We start from the raw sequence: 24,285 nt of genomic DNA on the forward strand, positions 1-24,285 counted from the left end.
CAGTTTTCTATTTTTTGCAATGATGATTGCTTTGCTAATTTTTTGTCTGTGTGTTTCCTTCCAAGGAATGTTTCAGTTTCTCAGGTAATAGCAGAGCTTCTGGTTTCATCTTAAATTGAGTTTGGACCCCAGATCAAAGGTCTGTGGCTTGCAAATTAGATTTTGAATGCAGATAAAAGCTGTTCCCAAGTCTGTATTCAATTACCATTTTAATGTACAGTAAAGCGGTACTTTGGATATTAAACTAGAAAGTGATATAAGGTTTTGCATTATGAATTCAAAGCTATCTGTGTATTTAAAGATTAAATGCTGAAGCCAAAGCAAATACTCTGGGTTTGCTAATAAATACCTAGAAGGGAAATGTACTAACTCACTGCACACCTTTCTGGAAGTTCCCGTCACATGAAAAATGTCATACTGACACTTTATATTTTTTATTCCTGTTTTTTTTCTTCCCCTATTCATTTAGTCCATTCTGTACCTTTTTCTCGCAAATGGCAGATGGCACAAGGGGTTAGGGATCATTTAGGAAGAATAAAAAGTTTATGATATATGGGGAAAAAAAATCTTTTGTGTTACTGGACAGTGTCTCATACCTCTGATACCTGTTTGAAAATGTCTGGGAACTTCTTTGCGTTATCCCTGAACCTGGGGAGGTCTTCTGAGCAGAGCATGAGAAAGGGAGTACAGTTAAGATATTCCATACAGCTTCTGAATCCTGTTATAAAAATGAGGCAAGTTTTTGATTGTGTCTGAAGACTCTGCACTTCACCTATGGAGAAAGCCACAACCCAAGAGGCAATATTTATAGAAAGCATCTGGACAGTGGAGTGGTGCGCTGAGGATAGATGTGCCAACCTGCTGGCCAAAGCACAAAGAAGTTCAAGCATAATGGGCCTGACCTTAACTAAGGAAAGACGTTGCATTGGTACAAGGACGTGTGCAAACCTCTGGCAACAAAAGGCAGCAGTTACCTTCAAAGCCTTTTTGGACACACAAGGCACTGGTCAGTTTTGGAAAAAATCTCTCATTTCATGTAATTGCCTCATACTCTTGTGTTTTTCCCAGCAGTCACGCAGCCGTTCTGGACCCTTCCAGTAGCAGGAGCAATTTTCTTGTGACAATTATGGTTTTGTCTGTTAGACCTTCAACCATTTAGGTTGAAATTTTGCATTTGCCCTAGCACTTCTGATCAAGCAGACACGGTTTGTCTGTGTGAGCAAAACTGGTCAAACAGTCCAGCGCAGGTTTGGATATCTCTTAATATTAATTCTGTGAAACTTACTGAGTAGAACTAGAGCTTATGATCATCTAATGCCCATAAGAGTATGGGATGACTCCTATACATTTTCCAGAGATCTTTTTGGCTATGCAGATAATGTGCATAAGAGGAAAATAGCTGTATGACTTAAATATTGATACCAGCACCGTTTTTTTTTTGGTGGTGGTGGCTTGGTTGTTTTTGTTTTTTAAACAAGGATGGTCATCTGCTTTATAGACTCTTTATTTCAGGCGTCTTAGAGTCAGTAGGCTAAAGTCTGCTGTTGATAGATCTTAAAGCAGACTGAAATTTGGCAAAATACACTCAGTGCTTTGCTGGAGCGAGGAAAGGTGGAATTCAGACAGTGGTAATTCGTTATTAGTCCACAGGCTATTTCACAAGCATAAAGGGATATTATTGCTCCTTGCTGTACGTGACACTGCTCAGACAGTAACTGCTCACATGGTTAGTGATTGCACCACAGATTCCAAATGTCAATTCTGACCAGATTAAAAAGATTCATAGGAACACACAGGAAACAATGTCCTCTTCTGTAAAGCAGTAAACTGTGCTGCCCTCCCTTTAATGATACGCTGTTAAGTGATGCTAACCTCCTGCAGCAAGGCTCCTCAGACTCCAGCACGAAGACTTGCAATGGCCTTAACAACTTTAGCAAAATTTGTTGTTCTATTCAAACATGTCAGAAGGGGACTGGGGTTGGTGGCTGTGGAAGAATGGGTATTTTGGTCTTATCTAAGCAAATGGCTTCCCATATGATACAACTATGCTGGTATTGGCTAAAGATCTGGGAGGTTTTGAGTGGCTCTTTGGAGCCTTGTTCTAACTGGACCTCATAACTCTTGCTGCTTTAGTAGAAACTGGGATGGAGTTTTTCAGCTGAAATGCTATTTCTGTAATGACCTTCAGTCTGTTAACTCCCTCTAAAATTATCAGCCTGAATTGTTGAAAGACCAATCACCTGCTTCAAATCCCATTGCTATCTATTTGGTTATTCAGGCCAGTGCAAAATGGGAGCTTGAGAGTTTGTTGGTAACGTACTTTGAAAATGCTCTATGCTGTTTGAATGAATGCTCCATGAATTTGCTCCAATATTTAGAAATACTTCTTCAATAAATGCAGCAGACCAGCTAAAGTTGTAGGGGATGAGGGATTTGATTTGACAGCTTAATATCATGAGATAACACAGGGAATGATTTTTTTTTTTTCCCTCCCCTTTTTCTCCCCCCAACCCAAACTATTTCTGTTTTCTCTTGTTCTAGAGATAATTCTGCTCATGGTAAATTTTGAATATGTGCAGCACAGAAACCAAATGAGAGAAAAAAGTAGCTGCTTTCAGGATCTGTGCTTCCAGTGAAGGTTCACGTAAGTTCCCCTTACAGCAACATCCTTAGCGCTCCTCCCTTGTGCCCTCCTCTTTGCACAGAAGTCAATGTCCAGATATCCCCCAAATCTCCTAGAAACACCATGCCTTAATTTAGGGGTGTTGGGGATCAATATCAGCAAAGGTCAGATCCTGATAGGTTCCCTCAGCCTTTTGGATCCTGGTTCACTCCTGCTAACTCAGTTTAAATAGCATGTGCAAGAATTCTTGCTGGTTTTGTAGTTTTTTGCAGAATATGGGAGAGCAGAGGTGGCTGCCTGCGGCCCATGGCGTTTTAGTCCATCGGCTTTTTCCTGCAAATGTATGTTTCTCTGAATTTTGTGGTTTTGTCACAAAGAGCATATGTTATTAACTTTCTCCGAGGCAGTCCAGCTAACAGCAGCAGAACTAATAAAGCCGGGTGTCCGGTGTCCCTCTCCGGTATGGCTTCTCAGTACGGCTTGCAGGAGCGATGTCCAAGACAGCGACTCTCTGACGTATGGGTGAACTTAACCAATGCAGAAGCTGTGGAGAGGAGAACTGCAGGCAAGCAGGTACATGCGGCATGATAATGCAGGCTTTGTTTCCTTAGGAAACTTTAGCATAAAGGGATATTGGGCTACTTTCCTGGATTATGAGAAGTGCTATTACAACAGCAGCCCCCTGGTTTATATCAAGTGCTTTGGGCTTGCTTGACTCAACCAAAGGAGGATCAAGCATTTAACTGCAGGAGCACTGTGTCTTGCAGAAGGTGCTCGGGTATGTACAGAGTCAACTTCTTAGCTTATGAATTCAGTGTCTAGAAAAAGAGATTAAATTAGTTAGATTGTCAAGAAACTCATTCTTTTTTCTTTTAATCAAGCACAATTTATATCCCTATTAAACCCACTGCCATTAAACAGCTTTCTCTTTCTCTTTTCCTATTCTAAATTACCAAACCAGTCTCAAATCCTTGGCAATGAAATGTATGTAGAGCATAACTTAATGGAACAACATTCAACCTATTACTGCAATTTGAAATCTAATAATTAAATGTAAATGCTTGGCTTCATTGTCTAGGAAAACAGAACCTATAAATAAGCCATTTAAAATCATACTGATAATTTCTTTTGATCAAGCTTCAATTAGTCCTTGATGAAGGATATCCTGTCTTGGTTGCATCATTAATGCAGCAGGGAGTGTTAGCATGGAATCAAGATCTTGCAGTAATAAATGACAACTCAGATTCCAATGCTTGAGCTGTCTTTTTCACACAAGCTTGATTTCACGTGATAACTGTTTGACCAAGCTTCATATGTTATGGTAGGGTGATTCCAAGGCAGAACTGGGAAAAATATTATGTCTTGGTGCTTTATGGAACAAAAAATCAGATGAAACAGAAGCATTGCTCTTACAACACTCTTTTCAGTCCCTAGGATGTGCAAAACACAGGTAAGGTGTAGGGGCAGTGGTTTAAAGCTTGTCATGGAAATGTTGGAAGTCAGTTTAAATTGTATGACCTTACTTCCATGCTGGCTTTTCTCCCTCTGTGCTGCCTGACTTGGCAGTGGTTGAAGTCCCCAAAACACAGCTTTGAAATGTATTTTCTCATACTGTAATCTTGACACGTGTTCATGTGCTGTCCGGCCCCTCCGTTGTCCGTGTCGATTTGTTCTCAATAATACATTTGGCAAGTAACTTCTTATTGTCTGGAAACGTCTCTTCAGCAGCCTGCAGAGCTGCAGCGGTCATATTTTTGCCTGGAAAAAGAGGACGGGAGGAGAAGGGTGTTGAGCAGCCCTGCACCTGTGGGGAAGGGAAGGGGAAGGCACCTCTGGATGGGTGTGTTGGTCCCTCCCTGTCCCAGCCAGGGGTCTGGACATAGCAGTCCTTGCCCACCCCCGGTGCCCCAGGTCTCACTGTCCCCCTCCCAGAATGGTTCCCTGAGCTCTTTGGTGTCTCGACACCACCTGATCCTTCCTTGTCCCAAATTGGCATGCACCTTTCTCATTCACTGCTTTCTCTCATCAGAGAGCATCTTTAATTCACCCTACCCCAACCTTTCTTCCCTCCCTCAAGAGGCAAYCATTGCTCCCCATTGCCAAATCCACTGCAGCCCAAAACTGTGTGCCTCTAGCTTGGAGCCCCTGTTCCCCTTACCTGCAGTTGTATCATTTTGAGGCTGCTCCTCCTGCCCTCTAGAGCTTGTATCCTCATGAGCCACCCTGCTTTTGGACCCCTGACAGGTCAAGTCATGCCTCTCGCCTGGCCCTCCTAGAAGAAAGAAACCTTCTGCCCTGCTGACATGAGGGTTTGAAAGAGTTGGACATAGCAAGGTATGATAGTAGGATAGTAGGCATAGTAGGTAATGATCCAAAATCAACCAGCTGCTCAGAGGTGAGGAAAAGAGGATGTGTAGAAAACTGGTGATCTAGATGATCTTTAAAAGTCCCTTCCAACCTTAACTGTTCTGTGACTTTGTGTGAGTTAGTCCTGAACAGAATTTAGCAGGAAGAGATTCTGTTTTTTATCTCAAAAATCCAAAGCATGTTTTTCCCTCATTAGCTTAATTAAAAATATGTATATATAGAGAGAGAGAGAGAAAGAGAGAGAGAGAGAAATATTTTTACCCTGGGCACACTTGTGCTTGCTTGAATGAGGGAGGCCTTCCCAGTGGAGACACCAAAGTAGAGAAACGTGATGAGAGAGATGAGTACAGCCCTTCTGGAAACTGCAGGACTTAATTCTGTTCCTGCTGGAGTCAGTGATGGTCACATTGCTGTCAACAAAGTAAAATCAAGGTCTGTGAGGTTATTGGATAAATCTGCTGTATCTATATGGGAAACTGGGCAGTACAAACAGGAGTGATGTGGACTCAGTTTCCTCTTCCTGCAGTAAATTTGCCCTGTTAATCTCATCTGCTCTTCCGTGCATATTAGTTGTATGACCTCTAGGAAGCTTTTATGCGCTTAAGCTTCAGCGGGAATGTGGAATCCCACTTCTCTTCCTGCATGTGTTAGAGATGGGCCCAGCGCCTCTAGAGAAAACCTGAATAAATTTATGCTGCATTATTTGAGAGTAGTATGTGAGCATGCAGTTCAACATTTAAGAACACACCCAAAAAACCCCTTGACATTAAGTAGAGGCAGTTTTTCTAAGGCTGTCTAGACACAATGTCTGTGTGCAAAAGAACTTGGTTGTGAACAGGGCACCATTGTTAAAAAGATGATGTTCCGCTGCGAGGAGATTTAAAGGAACTTTTTTGTTTTTCAGTGTGGGTAAGTACTCTTTTCTGGTGTACAGGCAGGTATTATTTTATGACCAATGTTACTAAGTCACTGTTTCCCCTCTGAGACTCTCCATTATTATTACTTAAAAGCAACTGTCTTGAGCAAAACCTGCAGACTTAGTTTCTGGTGTGAGGAAAATATGGAAATTAACCACTGCAACTTAACATCATGATGCTAAGAAGCAGGGTACATACTGTCCATATTGGCACCCCGTAATGGAAGTAGACTGACATTTTGTAGACCATGGAAGAAGTTAGTTTGCATGAAGTGCACTGCTTTATGCCTTACCTGCAAAGGAAGAAGAATGGGAAAGCTGGGGAAGAATGAGGTTTTGGAACAAAGTTTCACAACTGGTAGTGCTACAATGAGCTGAAAGCAAAGACCAGGCAAAATCTATTGCACATTTATCTTCCTTCAGAGATGCTCAGATGCTTAAGAACTTAGGGAATTGAGTCATTTTTGAGCATATCGCTCAGTCTACATCCAGGCAAACTCGTTACTCCTCCACTCTCCCCAGGGTGGCAGGATGGAGTTGTYGTAGCCACGTCAGTCAGGGGCTAAGTCTGGATCTCTCGCTTTGACTACCCATCATACCATTCTGGTGGCTGGACACTACTTTCATGTCTCAGGCTAGTGGTTTCTTGAGTATGGCCAAGCACTTGGCTGGTGCAAGTTCAGTGCATCTGACATCTCCCCAGCAGTAGTCCAAATGAAATGTGGTGCGAGGTGATAGGAATTTGGAGGGAAGGGCTTGCTGAGAAGTGGAGAGAAGTCACTTTTCCTACCCCCTTTCTCCATACATGCATCGTTTCTCTGAACAGGCCTGTGCGTGTATGTGGGGATTGGAGAGGTTGGGGTCCTCCTGTTCGATGCTCAAGACAGGATAACAAAAGGGGCAGTGAGCTGTGTTTTGTGCCTCCAGTCATATCCTACTTCTACATGGCAAGCAAATTTAGCAAAGGAGAGATTCTGAATAAAAGCATCTCTGGATGAAATGTCACAATCCCTCTGTAGGCATGTATGAAGATCCTGATCCAGCGCGCAGTGGCATCACTGATAAAATCCCCTTAACATTAATGATACAAGACCAACCTCCAAAGCAGAGTTCTTTGAACCGGAGTTTGAAGTTCCCACATTTCTGTAATACAAAGAATCCTTCTCATTCCAGTCTTGCCCTTGAGTCGATATGGGAGAGAGATTGGGTGAAACCATTGCTGATCAGTCTAGAGTCACTGCCTGTTTCTAATGTATTAGAAAGAGGTTTGTGAAACCATTGCCTCAACCAACACCTGCATGGACAGAGTCCTACGCATGTAATCAAACGAACAAAATGGGAGGAAGATAAAAGTTTATCCAAGTTTAATCATTCTGGCAACACTGTTATGAGAGGCTCCTTGGGCTAAAAAAAAATCATTAGGTGCTCTCTCAGTTGAAAGAGACTTGGAAACTCTGACATACAGAATCTCTCATGTGACGGATCTCTTCTCTTTAGAGAAACTAGTTCCACCAAAACTCTCTGTGCTAGGCAGAGAGGACCTCCCAAAGCAGGAAAATTGGCAATTGTTTGACTGTGACCCTTCAGTTCGTACATGTAACGATACCTTTTCAGCACCCTGGGACCAATCTCCGTAGGGTGAGTTTTCTAAAGGACTGTAGGCCTGGTTAGTTTTCCCTTTTTAGTGTCACTGGAGGTTTGGCCAATGCTGAACTCTTGAAAATCTCACCTGTAGTGTGCGCTGCTGTTGAGCGGTACGAGAGGCCCATGGGTTCAGAAATTCAGTTTTATGCAACTACATGTGCTCTTCTGGAGCCTGAAGAACAACTGGTTCCTTAACACACCCATAGCTGATGCTAATTAAAAAGGTGAGCCATAACTTTAATTTTCTAGACTTATGTATAGGTTCCAAAATAACATTTTATTATCTTTCCAGCTTTATCTGTGAGTCATTTGTAATGCATTTTCTGTATAAAGCAACATCTGTATGTTGTATTCTTTACATACTGAAGGGGTTCAGAGTCTTTTAATATTTCAACTTGAGTGGGGATCCCTGGGGTATAGTTTGGCACACTGCTATGAAAACATACCTTTTAGTTGTTTCACTGCTGGGTTTCAAGTCAAATGGCTGATTTAGGATTTAAACAGCTGGATTTTGCTGTCTGTTTGCCACATGCCAGCTGCCAGCAAAACAAGAAATTATTATACTAAGTCGTGATTTACACATTTGACCTTTGAGCCTAATAGAAAATAGCATAAATTGTTGGAATCAAATACAGTACAAAACTCTGTGAAGCATGAAGCTTGTCTTGTTAGACCATTGGATCTTTATAAATTAATCTTTGGTTTGGAAGTCTTTTTAAATAACAAAAACATTTTGTTTTTATCAGGATTTATCTGTCTAATCTGATTAAATTAGATATATTTTACAGAGTCCACTGAATATAAAGTATACTTGAGGAAAAGCAGAGATGTATAGCAATAGCGCCATGAAATTGAATTTGCGGTTCTCTTTCAGTTAATCTGTATCGATTACTCTGTATGCAGACGACTACTGGCTCCTACCTGAACTTTCAGTTCAAGTAGAAAATGAAGATATTTTATTATTGTGACATCAGAACTAAAATATAACTTCTGAATTTGTAAATGAGTTATAAACTATAATGAGTGGTGTGTTCCAGTCACACAGAGCTGTTCACCTTTGGGGGAGAGCTCTGTTTCTGAAAACCCTGTATGTTTATGCATGAACATCTTGCCATGCATTGTTCACTCTGTGCTGGAGCTGGCACTTCACAGGCCATGGCATGTGCAATGGCATGGATGGTTTGCTCTGCGGTGGTGTCTGCTCTTTGCTTGGTTTCTAGGATGGGTTTTGAGATGGACTGTGAGCCAAGGTACACAGCAGCAAGCTGGCAAACCCGCTGGCACCTAAGATGTCCCTGGAAGTAACCTGGTTGGGTTTCCTTGGTGTGCTGCCTCCAGCAGTGGTCATGCTGACTCTGGCCAGCACTGAGAGAGACACCACGGCTTTGGTGGTGACTCTTGCCTGTAACTGTCTGGGTCTATGCTGTGCAAGCTTTGATTTGGCCATGAGCGCCTCTGGGGTTTGGGACTCTCTTCGTATTTGTTTTCCTGACTGGATTTTGAATAGTTCAGTAGTTCTATGAGTTTATTTTAACAGGATTCAAAGAAAGAGACAGGAACTTTGTTTCAAAAGACTTCACTTCCAGCTTTGTCTGATTTGTAAGCTTCACTGAGGCCGTGTTGAAAACAGAGCAGTAACCCTGGTGGTGATGCATGTTCGAACGAGGTGTCTTTTTTTCCAGTGCACTGGACACAGACAATAGGGAAATGAATGAATTAAGCTAATGTATCTTTGAACTTCTGTAGTTTTGATTAAGAAGCTTCATCTTCAACTGCTGAGCCCAGAGGAGGGGATTAAGGGTGTTGTGTCATTGCCCACTAGACTGTCATAAAAGCCTAAAATCTGCTTTCAAAAGACTGTTAGGGGAAAGCTATGGAATGCAGAAGTGATTTGAGTCAAATTGGTTATTGTCAGTCACATATAAATTATATAGCATCTACATTTATTGGAGGATCACTTTCACATAGCAATGAAATTAGAGCAAATCCCCAGATAATTGCAAGGTGTGCAATTACAGCGCCCAGTTCTTACTCATGTCAACATTTAGCGACTCTAGTAGATTTGAATTCTTGAATTACACTGGACTGAATGAGATCAGAATAATGGCCGTAAATGAACAGTCTAACAGAYTAACCTAACCAAAAGAGGGTGTGAAAACCATGAAGATCATTACAAATAGTGTGTGATATTCACAGTTAATTATTAGTACAGGTTTGATAAAGGCAAAAACAAAGCATAAGAATAAGTGCTATAGAGCTTAAAACTTGCATTCCAGATCCTTAGAAATATAAAGCAAAACAGTGCTATCACCTCTCAATAGTAACTGTCTTCTATTTTGCTGCTTATAGCATTTCTGCCCTGGTTGTCTTAAAAAGTGGGGCTTTCTGAATATCATTCTATCGGTCTCTTCACCTTAATTCATTTTACATCTGTTGAATCCTTTCACTGCTTATAGCAACTTGGACAGAATAATAGGGCTTAATATTTTTCAGGAATTATGAGTATTGTGGAAACAGGTGGCCTGACAGGGTTCATGAGCAAAAGCTGCAGTACTGTTGCAACACTTACCAGACACCAGAGAACCCGTGTGTCAGTTTTGATACACATCCACAGGCGAGCAGACGTCCCGTGTTTCAGTGATCGCAGAATGCTACTTTTCTTGTGAAAAATATTTTCTAATGTGTTTTGCCCTGCATTGTAACAACATATCAAAGGTTGCTTTACCCATTTCAGCAGTCTCCTTTGGCACCAGTTCTGCAGGTGTTGCTCAGGCAGTTTTCCTGGTTGACTTTCTCTGGAGATGGGGTCAAGTGTCAAACAAAGAGGAATGCTAATCTCRGAAGCAGTCATTTACAGGATGCTAGTTATTGTCAGATTCACCCACATATTGCCTTGCCTTAAAGATGTCAGAAGAGCTTAAAACTTGACAGGAACCAGGGAGCTGCTGTAACAGTTCATGCCAAGCCAAAGTCTGTGTTCTCTTGGGAAATTTGCACGTCTCTCTGTTGAGAATGATGTTGGATTTAATTAGATCCATTTTCATATAATTTCATGGCATGCTAGTCAATGATGATCAATAGTAGGTTTGCCTGGTGGCTGTTGCTTTCAGACTCTTTGCCTTTTTATTTATTTTTCTTTTTTTCCTTAAATTGACACTTTCCCCCAAATTTTTTCCTGGCTCTGATCATATTGTATACCTGGTATTGGTAAAACAAGGAGAGGAATCCAGTTCCCCCCCAGTTAAGTTGTGTTTTATTCTCTATTACTAGAAATTATGCTTGACAAATACATCTTCCCAGAGAAAAGGCTTGGCAACCTTAAGAAGTTGTTTTACTTTCCTAAGGACCATGATTAAGGAATTCCACAGGCTGGGCTTGGAGCTGTGCCTTCATTCTCCTCTTCATATGTTCCAGGTACCTATTCTCCTTTTTTCCTGATATCACTATATATATGACAATTCCTAAGTCTTCAGGGAACTCCCCAGGAATTTCCCTGTTTTGGGTAATTTCCTCCCAGCAGTCAGTTTTTGAGAAATGTGAGTTAACCAGCTCTTAATCTTTGCAACATGTGATTTACTGACACTGTTGAGTGCAAGCTATAGAGTCGGACTGTCCTAGCCCTCACCGGAATCTCAGTAAATTTCCTTTGTGCAGTTATTGGTATTGGCCAAACCTGTGATAGTACAAAAAAATCTAATSTTGTTTGTTTGTAAAGGCCTGTCTCTTGCTAAACCATATTAGCCAGCACTTTTGTTAGTTCAACCCTTTCATTCTTCATTAACAAACTCCTGGATCAATATTGGTCCTGCTTAGACCGGGACAGATGTCAGGCAAACTAGTCTACTGGATCATTTTTTTAATTTTAATTGTGGCTATCCTTGCGCTGTTGAATCAGTGTGTGTTTTGTTGAAACCTGTCCTTTTCTTCTCCACGGAAATTCCAATTTTCCTTTACATCTTTCCTTCTGAGTTTTTCTTCCAAAACACTTTGCACAGTATTTAAGGTTTGAGAAGTTCATCCTTCTGAGGTACCATATATATAAATATATAAAACAGGAATTTTAGTAAATGTATGTAAATTATATTTGCTCACAATGGATAAAATAAATAAAATAAAAAGGTTGATATCAAGAGTTTGAACTGAACTTTCAGTTATGCTATGGATTTATCTTTACTGCAATTATCTTAGGAGGTGCTGAATGGTGTTTGGCAGTTTCCTTGTTACAGCAATGCTAGTAAGTGGGTGTCTGTACTGGAGCAACTATAATGTTGCTGCAGTCAATGCAGTGCTATTTCATAGCAATCCAGATCTGGACTGGTTTTTGCTATTCTCTTTATTGGGCCACTCTGTCATTCGTAACAACGCAGATACCCCCACAAGCAGCAAGAAATAATTAGCTTTTCTGTAAGATGGGTCATTCCCCTAAGTCCTAAGCGTGGCATGATTTACTTCCACAGCAGGCTTGACAAATCCTCTTTTCTGACTTCATTCTTCTCACCGGAAGGCTCATTCAGCTGTTGCCAGTTTGTGTTGTGTTAAGCTCGGGAAGGGAAGTGAGCAAAAGTCTTTTAAAGCAGGAGGAGTGGATTTGTGAGCCTGAGACCTTCAGTTGGGGCTGGTGTCCCATTGTTAGTAGGGCAAGTCAACATTTATCTAATTACCGTCTGAGAATACATTTCCTGATTGCTGCATTGTGCTTTCTGTACTTAATGCTTGGCAGTATTTCTGTCACAGTGTTTTTAACAGCTTTACTCGCTTCCTTTGATTTTAATTTACAGATCAGCCGTGCCCTCTCAAGGTTAAACCTACTTTGTCTGTCCCTTTCCAAATCAATTCTTCACATTCTTTAGAAATTTAGCAAATGGCAGAAAGTCACATTCCAAGACAAATATGCAGCAGCTGTGAGGGTAGATTAACGAATCTTAATGTACTTGTTTGTAATGCTATTCTTGGGACACAAAGGTTATCTTTTGTACAGGACTACTGGCAAAAAGAAAACAAGCTATTGAGGCAGCAAGGTCTGAAGATGATAAAGCTTGTATAGAAAAAAATGAGTCTGGTCCTAATTATTTTTAGGTGAGTTCATCAAATTACGATTAGCACATATAGCTTCTTCTCCTGCCTGATAGGCACAAGTCTGACTTTCTGACTCGCTCCATTCTAACCTGAATCGTAGCCTCTCTTGGGTGCCCACTCCTGTGAGTACCTGGACAGAAAACCTTGTTTCCTCATCCATTTCTCCTTTTCTGTTATTTCTGAACCCACAGCCTCCCTTCCTGATATTGGTGAGAGCCATCTTTAACTCCTCCTTATTTCATATGCTGAGACCGACCACAAGTTTTACTACCTCTTTCTCTGTGTGATGTCTCTTGTGTCCATTGCGTTAATTATCTCTGGCCTGGTCTGTCTGGACAGCCACCAATGTCATCTTGGCCTGCCAGCCACCTATGTGGTTCTCTGCAACTACTACTATATGGAGCTGCTCAAAATTATTGCTTCCCTTGGTTGTTTCATTAGATAGCACATCTCTGCTCCTTTCCCATGGCTGATCCTGTTCGAACTTCTAGTCCATCAACTCCCTGTTCCTACTGTACCTCCTTGCCTGCTTTTACAGTCTGCTTCCTCCAACCCCTATTTGCRGAGTAGTACTATCTCAGCTTCCTAATATCCTCTCTTCTCCATGCTGTCTTCCAGTTCTTTACTTACAAATGCTCTTTTTGAGATGATCCACAAGATCTCCACAAGCTCCATTTTTCAGTTCCTCCTCCAAACTCAGCTGATATCATTGACAACAGCAAGAAGCTGGTGAACTAAGAGCTGATGTGTTTTGTCCATTCTTTTTCCTCCCTCCCCTTCCCCCCCCCCCCCAAATTTTGGGAAAAATTTTACTTCTGTTAGACTGAGAAATCTGGGGCAAAACCCAGAGGTTTTTGTGGTGTTGAGATGAAAACAAATTCATGTTTTCTGAAACCAAAAATTCAGCACCTAACATGAAAAAATTATTTTTTCATTGGAAAACATTTCTTTTTTAATCAGAACAGTATTGCTAACTTTTTTAACCTGCTTCAAATCCTTCACAAAACACTAACACAGTCATTTTTAGTATTGCTCTGCTCGTCTATCAGCTCTCCCCTTTGCCCCCACTGTTTCTTTGTATCTCTCTTTGAATTGTGAATTAATCAGGATACAGACAGATACCTTGTGCCTGGAATGTTTTGAGACCTACTGAAATATAAATAATCCTCATAGATGGTTAATACTTGGCAAAATGTGYTAGGACATGTTTGAGGCTGAGGGGCTCGTAGTTGAGGGACAGGGATGGAATTAAAAATCCCTTACACAGCAGATAATTTGGGTGTTGATGTTACTTAATCCATCTGGATAATTTTAACGTTGGCATTTCATGTGGTGTAGAAGTGAATAGCATCTGGTATTGCTCTGTTTTCCACGCACGGGGGAGGAGATAGGGAAGGCCTCAGCATGGACTTGCACCCAGAAGGCAGTGAAGAGCCTCTAACCAGCAAAGTTGCACAGTGTGGAGGGCTGCAGGAAGCTGGTACTGCTTTCCCAAACAGGCACTGTGAACTGTGGTGCATACTGGAGGATGACAGCAAAAAAGTTTAAATTTCCTATGGAAAAATCACTGGTATTTTTAGATCAGCGACAAGAGTTTGACTGCTCCTTTTGACCTCCCTGTGGTGTGATCTGACTTTGGACCTACTGCCTTTCCTATATCCTCTTTGTTTCAGTGGGAGAAAAGGTGTCCACTACACGTCTGGTGATCAGGTCTATTTATTTAGTCCTTGCAGGAACATGGTGCTTTTCTTTGATTTTGTTTGTTTGTTTTTTAGTAGCAAGCAAAATAAATGGTGGCACAGCCCAGGACTCCGTTGAGTACTTCTCTTCCAGCATCCTGCCTGGTGGGTCCTCACTCAAGGCTGGAGATCTTTGCTACTAACAAGACTCTGTGAATAATAATGAGCAAGAATACTGAGAGTGTGTCTTAGACCTCCCCCACACACCTAATTTCAGTACTATTATTATATTTTATTATTATTATTATTATTATTATTATTTTTTTGTAATAATTGTATTTCTCCCTTCTTTGTTCCTCCCTCTCGCACTATAAAGTGTGATCCCTCGTAGGGATCTGCTGTGCAGCCGCATTAACAATACATGGTTAAAAAGAGTAATTTGGGGAGGGAAAAGGTGAGAGAAGGAGAAGAATTAAGATGACAGTCTGATTGGGTTGTGCTGGCACAGACACCAGCATCCCATAAGCCCAGTTTAGACTCTGCTGCTACGTATCATCTCTTGTGTATACAAAACGTCTGGAGATTTCATGTGAGTTTTGCTTGACTGTAGACAATAGAATTGCTCCCCCTCTCCACTGCTTCCAAGCACCATTTCCTAATTTAGACAGAAGAGGCACAACTCAGAGGTGAATAATAAGTCTGTTACAAGTCAGCGTGTGTGCATGTCACCAGCGTAATTTACTGACCAGGGCTGCATAGTAGTAAGTAAAACAAACAGGCAACGGTTGCTTGAATCTGGAAAGTAAAGTAAAGCAAGCACTCTGTGTGTTCCCCAGAGTTAGACTGAATGTGGGTCCTGCTACTGCGCCAAATTTATGCTCTTGACCTTGCAAGTGAAGCAAGGACCCTGAGACATCAAGTGTCCACCCTGAAAAAGGGAGAGTACCTCTATAATATACCTCGTCTAGTCCTGAATGCCTCAGTATTGCATTTATTCAATGCCTATTTACTGGTTTCTAGGCCATACTACAGCAGGCCTGAGCACAACTCACCAAAAATATACATTTCATTCTTGTAAATTAACAAACTCAGAGCTCACTTTTTTGTGTCTGAGGAGAAATTCATTTTTTGGACATCAAGAGATGCTGGTTTTTTTGGTCTGTTTTTCTTTTCTCAGCCTTTGTAGGATGAAGTTTGTTTAAACCAAGTTTTTCTCCAACGTTTTCTGTTTTCAGGGTTGGATTGTATTGCCGTGGCCTTATTCTTTAACAGCAGCATCCTGAGGGATCCATAATCACTGGCACTTATTTTGCCTTTTCTTGGTGTTCCTGGGAATTGGAGCATTCAGCAATGGGAAATCAGGGTAGAGCTGGGAGCTGGTGGCAGGGCAGTAAGGGGACTTGGCTGAGGTCTCTGCGTGAGCGTTTGGCTGTGCTTCTCAGGCCTGCTTGTGTTTCATGCACTCACTGCCAGTAAGATTTTCACAGTACCAAGATTCTTCGACTTCTTTCTGTCCCATAAATAGCTGAAACTTATTTGCACGGTGAAGGCAATGGAGGTGATTTCCAGATTTCCTTTTCACAGTGCTGCTTACCTATGTGACAGCTGCCTGACTAGTCGAGAAAACTTTTCCTTTTCTTGCAAACTCCCACCTCCTCCCCCCATCGCTTGCCCTTGCTTGTACAGAGCAATCAAGTAAAGAAGGTCTTATGCAGTTGACACAAATTCAGGGTTTTGTTCACACAAATATTTGCAAAGTCTTCCTTCAGGGTGTTCACTCATGGCTTGTTAAGTAGGGGGCAATGATTATTTCAGTGCCAGCCTGCAATCTCCTTGCAAAGGTGTTGCAATTCCGCTGTGGAAAAAATCCGTTTTGCTCCAGTGCATGCTCATTATTTCACTCAAATCATGTCACTCACCAATATACTCCTTTTTTTCTAGGGCTTATGTTACAAAACTATCCCCTTTAAGCTAACCACTATGGGAAAGGAGAGGCTTGATTTTGAGTGAATGTCTTTGATGCCTTGGGTAGTTCATGTAAAGATCTGCCTCTATCTTGCCTTGACTGACAAGACCTTTTCTATAAATTTGAGCAATTAAGCAGCCCAATAGCAGCTGCTAAGGAGATCTACTGAGCACAAACCTGACAAAGATTGCTGTGCGGATCTCCCACTGTTCCTCGGGTTCTGAAACACTGTCTGCAATTTAAAACTGCAAAAGGCGACCTGACTCTGACAAGTCAGGTGAGTATGTTTCTGTGTTTGCTCTGTGTCATGGCTCCTGCTCATGAATAAAGCAGTGGATTTTGCTGAAGTGGGAAAGAATAAGTGTTCAATTTACTCTGAAGTTTGTCTCTTTTGGTCTCAAATGTTTGTTGTTAAAAATAGCGATTTTTAATATTTTTCTACTCATATATAAACATACGCTCATTTAATCATGTGTGAGACTACAGTGTATGCATGGCCATATGTGAAGAACTCACTGTAGCAAACTCCATGTACTGATCTAAAACTCCGGTTTAGCAAATTTAAGCGTTTGGGTTAATAGGAGCCTAGAGGAACAAACATCAGTCAAGCAAAAGGGGGAACAAGCTCGTTTGACTTAAGTGTATCAGCTGAGGACACAGCCCAAAGCACAAAAGTCTGTGTGCCAAATTCAGTAGCTGATCTTCTCTCCAAGTTAAATGTCAAGTCTGGGGTTTCTGCGTGGACGTTTTTAAATACAAGTATGTGAGGTGTAGAATGATCTTGTGGCTTTAGGGCTTGAGCTACTTTTTATCTCTCTTTTTTTTTTTTTTTTGACAAAGAAAGTTGTACCAAAGACACTGCTTGCCTTCTTCATCAAAGGTTTAAGATAGAAAGGCAGCAAGTATCAGAGGGACTTGGCCAGTGGTGGGCTGCTTGGAAGGATGAGAAATTTAAACCCTTTCTGGTCCCCTGGGCCATGTCCCTCCTTGTCTAATCGGCTCCATTCATGGCTTAGCAGCTACGGCTGGGTCTGAGCCTGCTGGGAGGGCGGTGTGTGCTGGAGGGAAACCTGATGGTTGCTTTCACCTCTCTGGCTGCAGCTGTGGGAGTGACCCAGCACCAGTCCAGTACTCGGGGGGGTTGGAAGTGGTAACTCCAGTATCTGAATCAGTCTTTGGAGGTGCTTGTCTCTCTCCAGAGATTATAGCATGAACTCAGTGGCAGCTGGCTCCTAACTTGGGCTAAAAGGCAAGTGGGATAAATCCAGGATTAGATGCCCTCATCAAAGCGCAGGTGACATCTGCAGGCCTAACCCTGCTAAATGGACGGAGCTGCAGCTGGGCTGCTTTCTCCCTGTGCGACAAAATAGGGAACCTGCCAGCTCCCTGTAAGCGTGCGCGATGGACAGAGCCCTCCAGGCTGCCCCTGCCAGGGTCAGTCCTGCCGGAGACCTCCACCAGCAAGGTGTGTGTGCCCCCAGAGAGGGCAACCAAAGGCCTCTGGGCCTGGTGCAAGCTCGGGACAACCCATGTGGGACTGGAGGAAGGCCTGTGTTGTGCAGCAAACTTGCAGTATGTGTCTGAAGCATTGGCTGGTGGCTTTATTGCCTCCGGGCGAACCCCACTGCCCTGTGGGAAGAGCCTGCAGGACACTGCTTTCTGCCTCAGACCTTTTTGCTAAGCCTTTGTCCTTTCGGGAGTAGATGAGCCCTCGTTCGTACATGTGCCCCTCTTCTGGGCAAAGACGTGCCATCTCTCGCAACTCCCCGCTTGCCTCCCTTCTGCCGCAGGATGAAGCTCCAGCACGTGGTCCTGGGCTCTCTGACTCTCCTGCTGCTGGTGGGCTGCCTCAGCGCCCTGAGGACCTCCGGCATCAACCTGCGCACGTTCATCGGCTGTGCCGTGCGGGAGTTCACCTTCCTGGCCAAGAAGCCTGGCTGCAAGAGGCTGCGCATCACCACGGATGCTTGCTGGGGCCGCTGCCACACGTGGGAGGTGAGGGYTGCCCGGGACACGGGGGTGAGTGAGGGTGGCTGGCTGGCACTAACTCCTGGAGGGTGTGATATCCCTTAGTCACCTTGCAGCTTCCTACGAAGGAGCTGGGAAGGTGGCCCCGTGGTAGGGCTCTGCTCCTGGAGGAGCTGTGTTGGGATCCTGCCTCTGTCACAGGCTTCCTTGGCCCCCGGCCGGACGACTGCCGCATCCCTGCTCCCACTGGAGAACTTCTCCAGGGAGCTGCTGTCTGCCCCATGCGTGTGCGTGCAGCACCTAGGGGCCAGATGGGACCTGGTTTCATATCCCAGAGCGTAGCTGTGGCGATCATGAACAGCAGTAACGGCAAGAGAGCGTGGGGCTTTCCAGAGGTGCAAACGAAGGCAAGGGCCGTGTCCCCCGTGGTGACCGCCTTGTTGCCGCTGCCAGCGGCCGAGCACTTTGCTGTAGATTGCTCCCTCCCCCCGCCTCTGCCTCAGAGAGGGATGTGCCTCACGTGACAATATTAATGAAGCGCTTATGTAATACTCTTATTATGCAATTTGAAAGCCTCTTGCAGCTTAAACACTTAAGGAGAGGAGGCCTTTATTACTTTACTGGAAGAAAATTCCTTTGAGATTAAGATGGAGCTCCCAATTGATGGGTAATATATTTTGTTCCAAAAAGCAAATCCCAAAGATAATGCCTGGTTTCTAATTCGGTCCTGTTTTAAATCACAGCCCTGTATAAACACAAAGGAGCTAGTTTGGGGGTGTGGAGAGGGAGCAAGAAAGTGCGTAAGTAAGTCTGCACACACTTCAGAGAACAAGTTTCCAGCTAACTTCGTCTTTCTTCCACTGAAACGCTCACGGGGCCCGACCCAGATTGATGTATTCAGGGAAACTTCCAGGGACTCCAGAGGGATTTTGCCCACATAAAGGCAAGGGCTCTCTGTAGCTGAGCAGAGGAGGAGGAGTCATGGCCCGTGTGCCAACTCTCACCCTCCTCTTTCACCGCTTCGTGGGAAGCAGGGAAAGGCCACCGGCTGCCAGATTTCCCCTGTCGAATACGGGTCCTTCGAGGGACCCCTTGCTGCCCCGTGGCACCTGCTCCCTGAGCTCCTCTGACGGCCCTAGCACGATCCCTTACTGCGCTGCAGCTGCCACCGGGAGGCAGTTTAGCTAAATGCATCTGCTTGTGGGCTCAAACAGCTTCTCAAAAGGACCGTGATATGTGTGGATGGATGGGGGGTTGATAAGGGGAAGGGTGTCTGGATATCTCCCCGCTGGGACATTGTCTCTGTTTTTTTCTCCATCATCATTTTCTGTTCCCAGGGTAGGAGCTTTACACAGCACGGAGGGGAAAAAAAAATTAAAATACCTCCTGGCTGTGTTACCTTATGCTGTTCCCCATCTGTGCAAGGGAGAGGATTATAGCGGCTCCCATTCCTGTCTGTCTTGCCCCTCCTTGGAGATTTTGGAAAAAGGGGGGGCTTTTGTTAAAGAAAAACTCACTTTTCACCAAAAGCAATGCCACTGTGATAATGCATGAGAGTGTGGGTTTCAGAGCCTTCAGTTTCCCATCTTCTCCTGCTGTCTAAGGTCAAACTGCAGCCTTCTCTGCTGGTGTTGTTTGAGCACATTCCCAGCAGGATGTGCAAGTCTGACTGGGAAGACTGGCCTGGCTGAAAACCCCCAGTCATTTGGCACCTGGATGCACCTCTTGTCTTATGGCAGCCTGTGCAAATAGAAGGGTTTCCAGCTGCAAGCATTTTCTTTGATGGGAAATCAATGCTTTTGGAAAGAAGCAGCTGCTTTTGGCAAGCATGTGCATTTGGTCGAAACACAAGTATTCTGCTAAACCCCAGCTTTTTGGATAGGCTTTTGTCTTCCTTCAGGCAGCCTTAATTGGAACTTCATGCTTTAAGCAAGCACGCACATGCACATACACCCATTCCCCTGATGACAGGGTCCCAAGAAGCAGGTGTTTAAGGGTGCAACCTAAGAATTATTTCCATAGTCCTTTCCATCTTGATCTGGTGGCTCCTGTATTTACACTGAACCCCCTTGAAGATACTGAGACTCTGGATGTTTTTTCTTGCTTCTTGCCTGATGCCACATTTCTCCACAGAAGCCAGTGCTGGAGCCACCTTACATTGAGGCTTACCATCGTGTCTGCACCTACAACGAGACCAAGATGGTGACGGTGAAGCTGCCCAGGTGTGCCCCCAACGTGGACCCATTTTACACATACCCAGTGGCCATCCGCTGCGACTGCGATGTCTGTTCCACGGCGACTACTGAATGCGAGACCGCCTGAGCTCTCCTTTCCCAGGTCCGGCTAGGACGGGCCAAATTCTTCCCTGGCTTTATACCCCTGGTACCTCCAGAATTACAGAGGGTGTAAGTCAGTCCAGAATTTGATCCATAAATCTAACGCTCCTAATCACTGACTTCTTTGGGCAGACGAGGCTTAATTGCCTCTCCCCATCCTGCTGGTTAAAGCATTGCTGATGTAGAGATGTAGTATACAGCCTTGCAACAGCAAATCCTATGGAAAAAAATAGATGCAGTTTCCCTTCCTTACAGGCATTTCGTAGTATGTGACTTTTCTTCATGCACAAAGTGCACATGGTCTAGCCAGTCACAGAGGGGTGGAAACTGGGTACAAAGGCATTATGGTCTGTGTAACAACTTTTTATTCATTTCAGTTTTTAACACCTTTCCAGGAATGTAAATGCAAAAAGCAGCATTCCCCCCTCCTTATCACTTCTTCTTAGGCTGAGGTCTGTCAGGAGCAGCTGTCAAAGAAAAGGCCTTCAGGCCGATGAAACGGAAATTGGGTATTGAAATTACAGCCTTGCAATTAGGATGAACGCAACCTAACCCTTGACTCAGCAAGGTACTTAAGCTCATGATCAAGTGTTTTGCTTAGTATCTGTGTACTTACAGTTAAGCACATATTTCAGTGATTTAATTGGAGCTATTACGTTGAAAAATTCTTGTCTTGCAAGAGAAAATTCCTTAAAAAAGAGAGAAATGCATTAAATCTGTAAAATCAAAATTGCATTTCTTCTCATCCTGCTTCTGTCCAGGGATTAGAGAGGATCTGACTTCATGTAAAATCAGAGACACTGCGCAGCCCAGGGAGTCTCTCTTGACCATTTCCAGAGCTAAAGGGGGATCAATCCAAAATACAGTGGTCATGGTTGGGCTTCAGTGAGGCCTGTCTGAGGTGGCAGGAAAAAGGAGGCTGTGTAGGGTATTCCCACGCTTCCCTGTGCTGCTCAGCTCCATGAAGGCCTGATCTTCAGAAGGAAACATGCATGGAGAACCGGAGAAGAGCCAGAAATTCCCTCAGGAAAGCTGTGGAGTTGTCTTTGATACCCAATAATGTGGCCAAAGTAGGTGGGACAGGATCAGGACAGGGAAGACAGCAGACATGTCGAAGGATGGTTCACACCTTCCCAGACCCACTATTTATAAATTAGGGGACACGTGGGAGCTGCTATGATAGTCCCCCAGTGACCACAGCCATATAAGTGCCTTGTCCTCCGGGTTCCCAGCTGGAGGAGGACAGATCCTTGTTCATCCTTGATTTCTCCCCTGAACAATGTGGGAATTTGGGGAAATCATGAAAATTTTGCCAAGTAGGGGAGGCTCTCAGGAGTCTATAACACGAAGACAGCTTTTCAGATAGCTGTGAGGAGAGGATTCCTGCTCAGAATAATATCAGCACCTGCATTCCCACCTGATTAAGTGCCTTTTCTTCTGAAGCAGTCTCCTTCATTTCCAGAGATGCATCCTTGAAATTTCCATAAGTGTCCTGTCCTCACTGAGACAGCTTTTTTCATTTAAACTGTAAAGTATTAGTTACTATAACTTTTTTGTCTGTGGAATTGTGAAAGCTGCACTGTGGTTGGGTAGGAAGGAGGTAATTTTGTAATTCTGCCTTCTGGAATTCCTGAATGGAGACTGCTGTTGTAAACAGCAGCAGTAGCAGTTTTCTGCTGATGGTGATTTTAAGCGCCTTTAAAAAAGTCTTTGCATTTTGTGTCAGGTTGCATCTCACAATCTCTCCAGTCTTGTTATTGTTCTTACCGGCATCACAACTATCATGGGAAACCTACAAATTATTTTCTGTGTCCTTAATAAACCGAAAAATCGTAGTATGAGAGCAATTTAAAGCAACGCGTCCCTCTTTATTTATGCATAGAGGCTTCTCACTAGGAATATGTATAAGCTGCTGCAAACTCCTTGCCAGAGATGTGAACACCTGCAAAATATCTCCTCAATGCTGATGTGAAGTCATTTCCTTCGCTGRATTTCTCTCACAGAGCTTGGCTGTGCTGCAGTCCCAGGACTAGGACTAGGGTTAAAGTGGCAAACTTCCTTCCTTTGCAGCCAGCAGGAAATAGGGACCATACCCAGATATGGCGAAGCAGTACGAACTTGTCCAGTGTCTAGAAGAAAACACTGCCGGGTGTGAAGGGAGGTTTTGACTGATGTGGTAACAGCCAGACCAGGAGGAGGAGTGGGAAGAAGGTATTGCCTGAAACCAAGCTAATAMTTCTAGATGATCTTTAAAGGAGAAGAGCAAAAGTGAAGGGGGGTGCTGCTGGTTTGCTGTGGGCGACAGAAGTACTGCGAATGCCAGGGACCAGCAGCCCATTTCACTTGAACATCCCTCTTCACTGAGCTCTGCTGGATTCCTACAAGTGGAGCACACCACGTTAAGTTTCAGGAGCCAACTTCATTCCCGCTGCTAATAATTACAAATCCAGGCTCTTTTCAGAAGCTTTTACACTACAGAGTCATTCTGTTAAATTCCCACCAATTTCAGCACTTGAAGTCAGGTCTGGCTTCCACATTCTTTTATGCTGCAGCTGTGATGTTACATCCAAGTCAAAATTTGTGGGCAGCCAAAATAGCCCACACAGTCCAAGGGGTGAGAAGACCCCTTCTGAGGCTGCCTTCATCCCCTCAGGGAGCACCTTAATGCTCCTCAAAGCCAGTGATTTAAATCCCACCTTCCCACCTATCCAAGGCAATTGAACAGCCCTTCTGTCTTTGTTGCACAAATTTGCAAGGAGTTTTTGTCACAGAAGCAATCAAACCTTAAATATTACCTCTCCCAAGGAAACCCCCAGTGCTTTTTTGTGGCACATTGGTTATCCTGTTCACCTGGACGCTGACCACAAGCAGCAGACAAAAATTCTCATGATTTGCAATGTGAACTTCTTAAAAGTGCAATTTGCCCTTACATGCTTAATTTGACTCCACTTTTACTACCCCAAAACAAGGGAAAGAAATTTTACCCTAGATGTATAAGGGGAACCTGACTTCCCTGGGATTTCTTCGTGCCTCTCTTTCTCTTCTGGACACTGGAAATGATGATAGGGCTTTTGCTCCTGCTGGAGGTCCGCTGAGTCTTGAGGTTCAACTCCCCTTGTTCCCTTGCAGCAGATGTTGCATCCAGACAGGCTGAGCGTGTCAGAAATCAGCCAGGAGTATATTTTACCTCCTCTTCAAAGGCGAATTACTCGCAGTGAGAGGGAGGGCAGGAAGAGGCTCCAGACGAGTGTTTCCTGCATTGACTGGCTTTCTTTTTGGAGGATGGCATAGGCGGCTCATTCCCGTTCTCATTGTACTCGCATAAAAACATAGGAACTGTCGTACTGGGTCAGAGCAAAGGGCCATCTAGCCCAGTATCCTGTCCCAGGCAGTGGCCAGTAGCGGATGCTCAAGGAAACATGTAAGCATCAGAGCCTGTACAGAGGTGTCCTTCCCAAGTTGTAGCCACCTGGCTTTAGCAGGCAGCAGTTTAGGGACTTTCTGCTCTGGAGGATGCGCTTGACACCTAGTTATTAACCACAGAGGCACCTGTCCTTCAGCTGCGCTGGGACGTGGTCTGGCCTTAGTAAGTCTGGTGACTAATGCCAGCTTCCTCCAGGGGTAGGTAAATAGTGTATTCTAGGCCGCAGGCTCTGCTCTTTTGAGTTGTCCTGGCTCCTCTGGGGACGTATCGGTTTATAGTAGCTGGG

At 43.8% G+C, this 24,285-nt stretch overlaps 1 protein-coding gene across 1 annotated transcript; it reads left to right on the forward strand.

Moving 5' to 3' along the window:
- The first annotated feature begins 2,562 nt into the window (after positions 1 to 2,562).
- On the forward strand, positions 2,563 to 21,836 carry GPHB5 (glycoprotein hormone beta 5). Its single transcript, XM_026088644.1, has 3 exons — positions 2,563 to 2,644; positions 18,062 to 18,266; positions 20,373 to 21,836. Exons 2-3 carry the CDS (start codon positions 18,063 to 18,065, stop codon positions 20,559 to 20,561), a joined length of 393 nt encoding a protein of 130 aa, XP_025944429.1. The 5' UTR covers positions 2,563 to 2,644; position 18,062; the 3' UTR covers positions 20,562 to 21,836.
- The last annotated feature ends 2,449 nt before the right edge of the window (positions 21,837 to 24,285 follow it).

Source organism: Apteryx rowi, unplaced genomic scaffold (assembly GCF_003343035.1).
Source record: "Apteryx rowi isolate R43461 unplaced genomic scaffold, aptRow1 scaffold_78, whole genome shotgun sequence".
NCBI classification, from domain to species: Eukaryota; Metazoa; Chordata; class Aves; order Apterygiformes; family Apterygidae; genus Apteryx; species Apteryx rowi.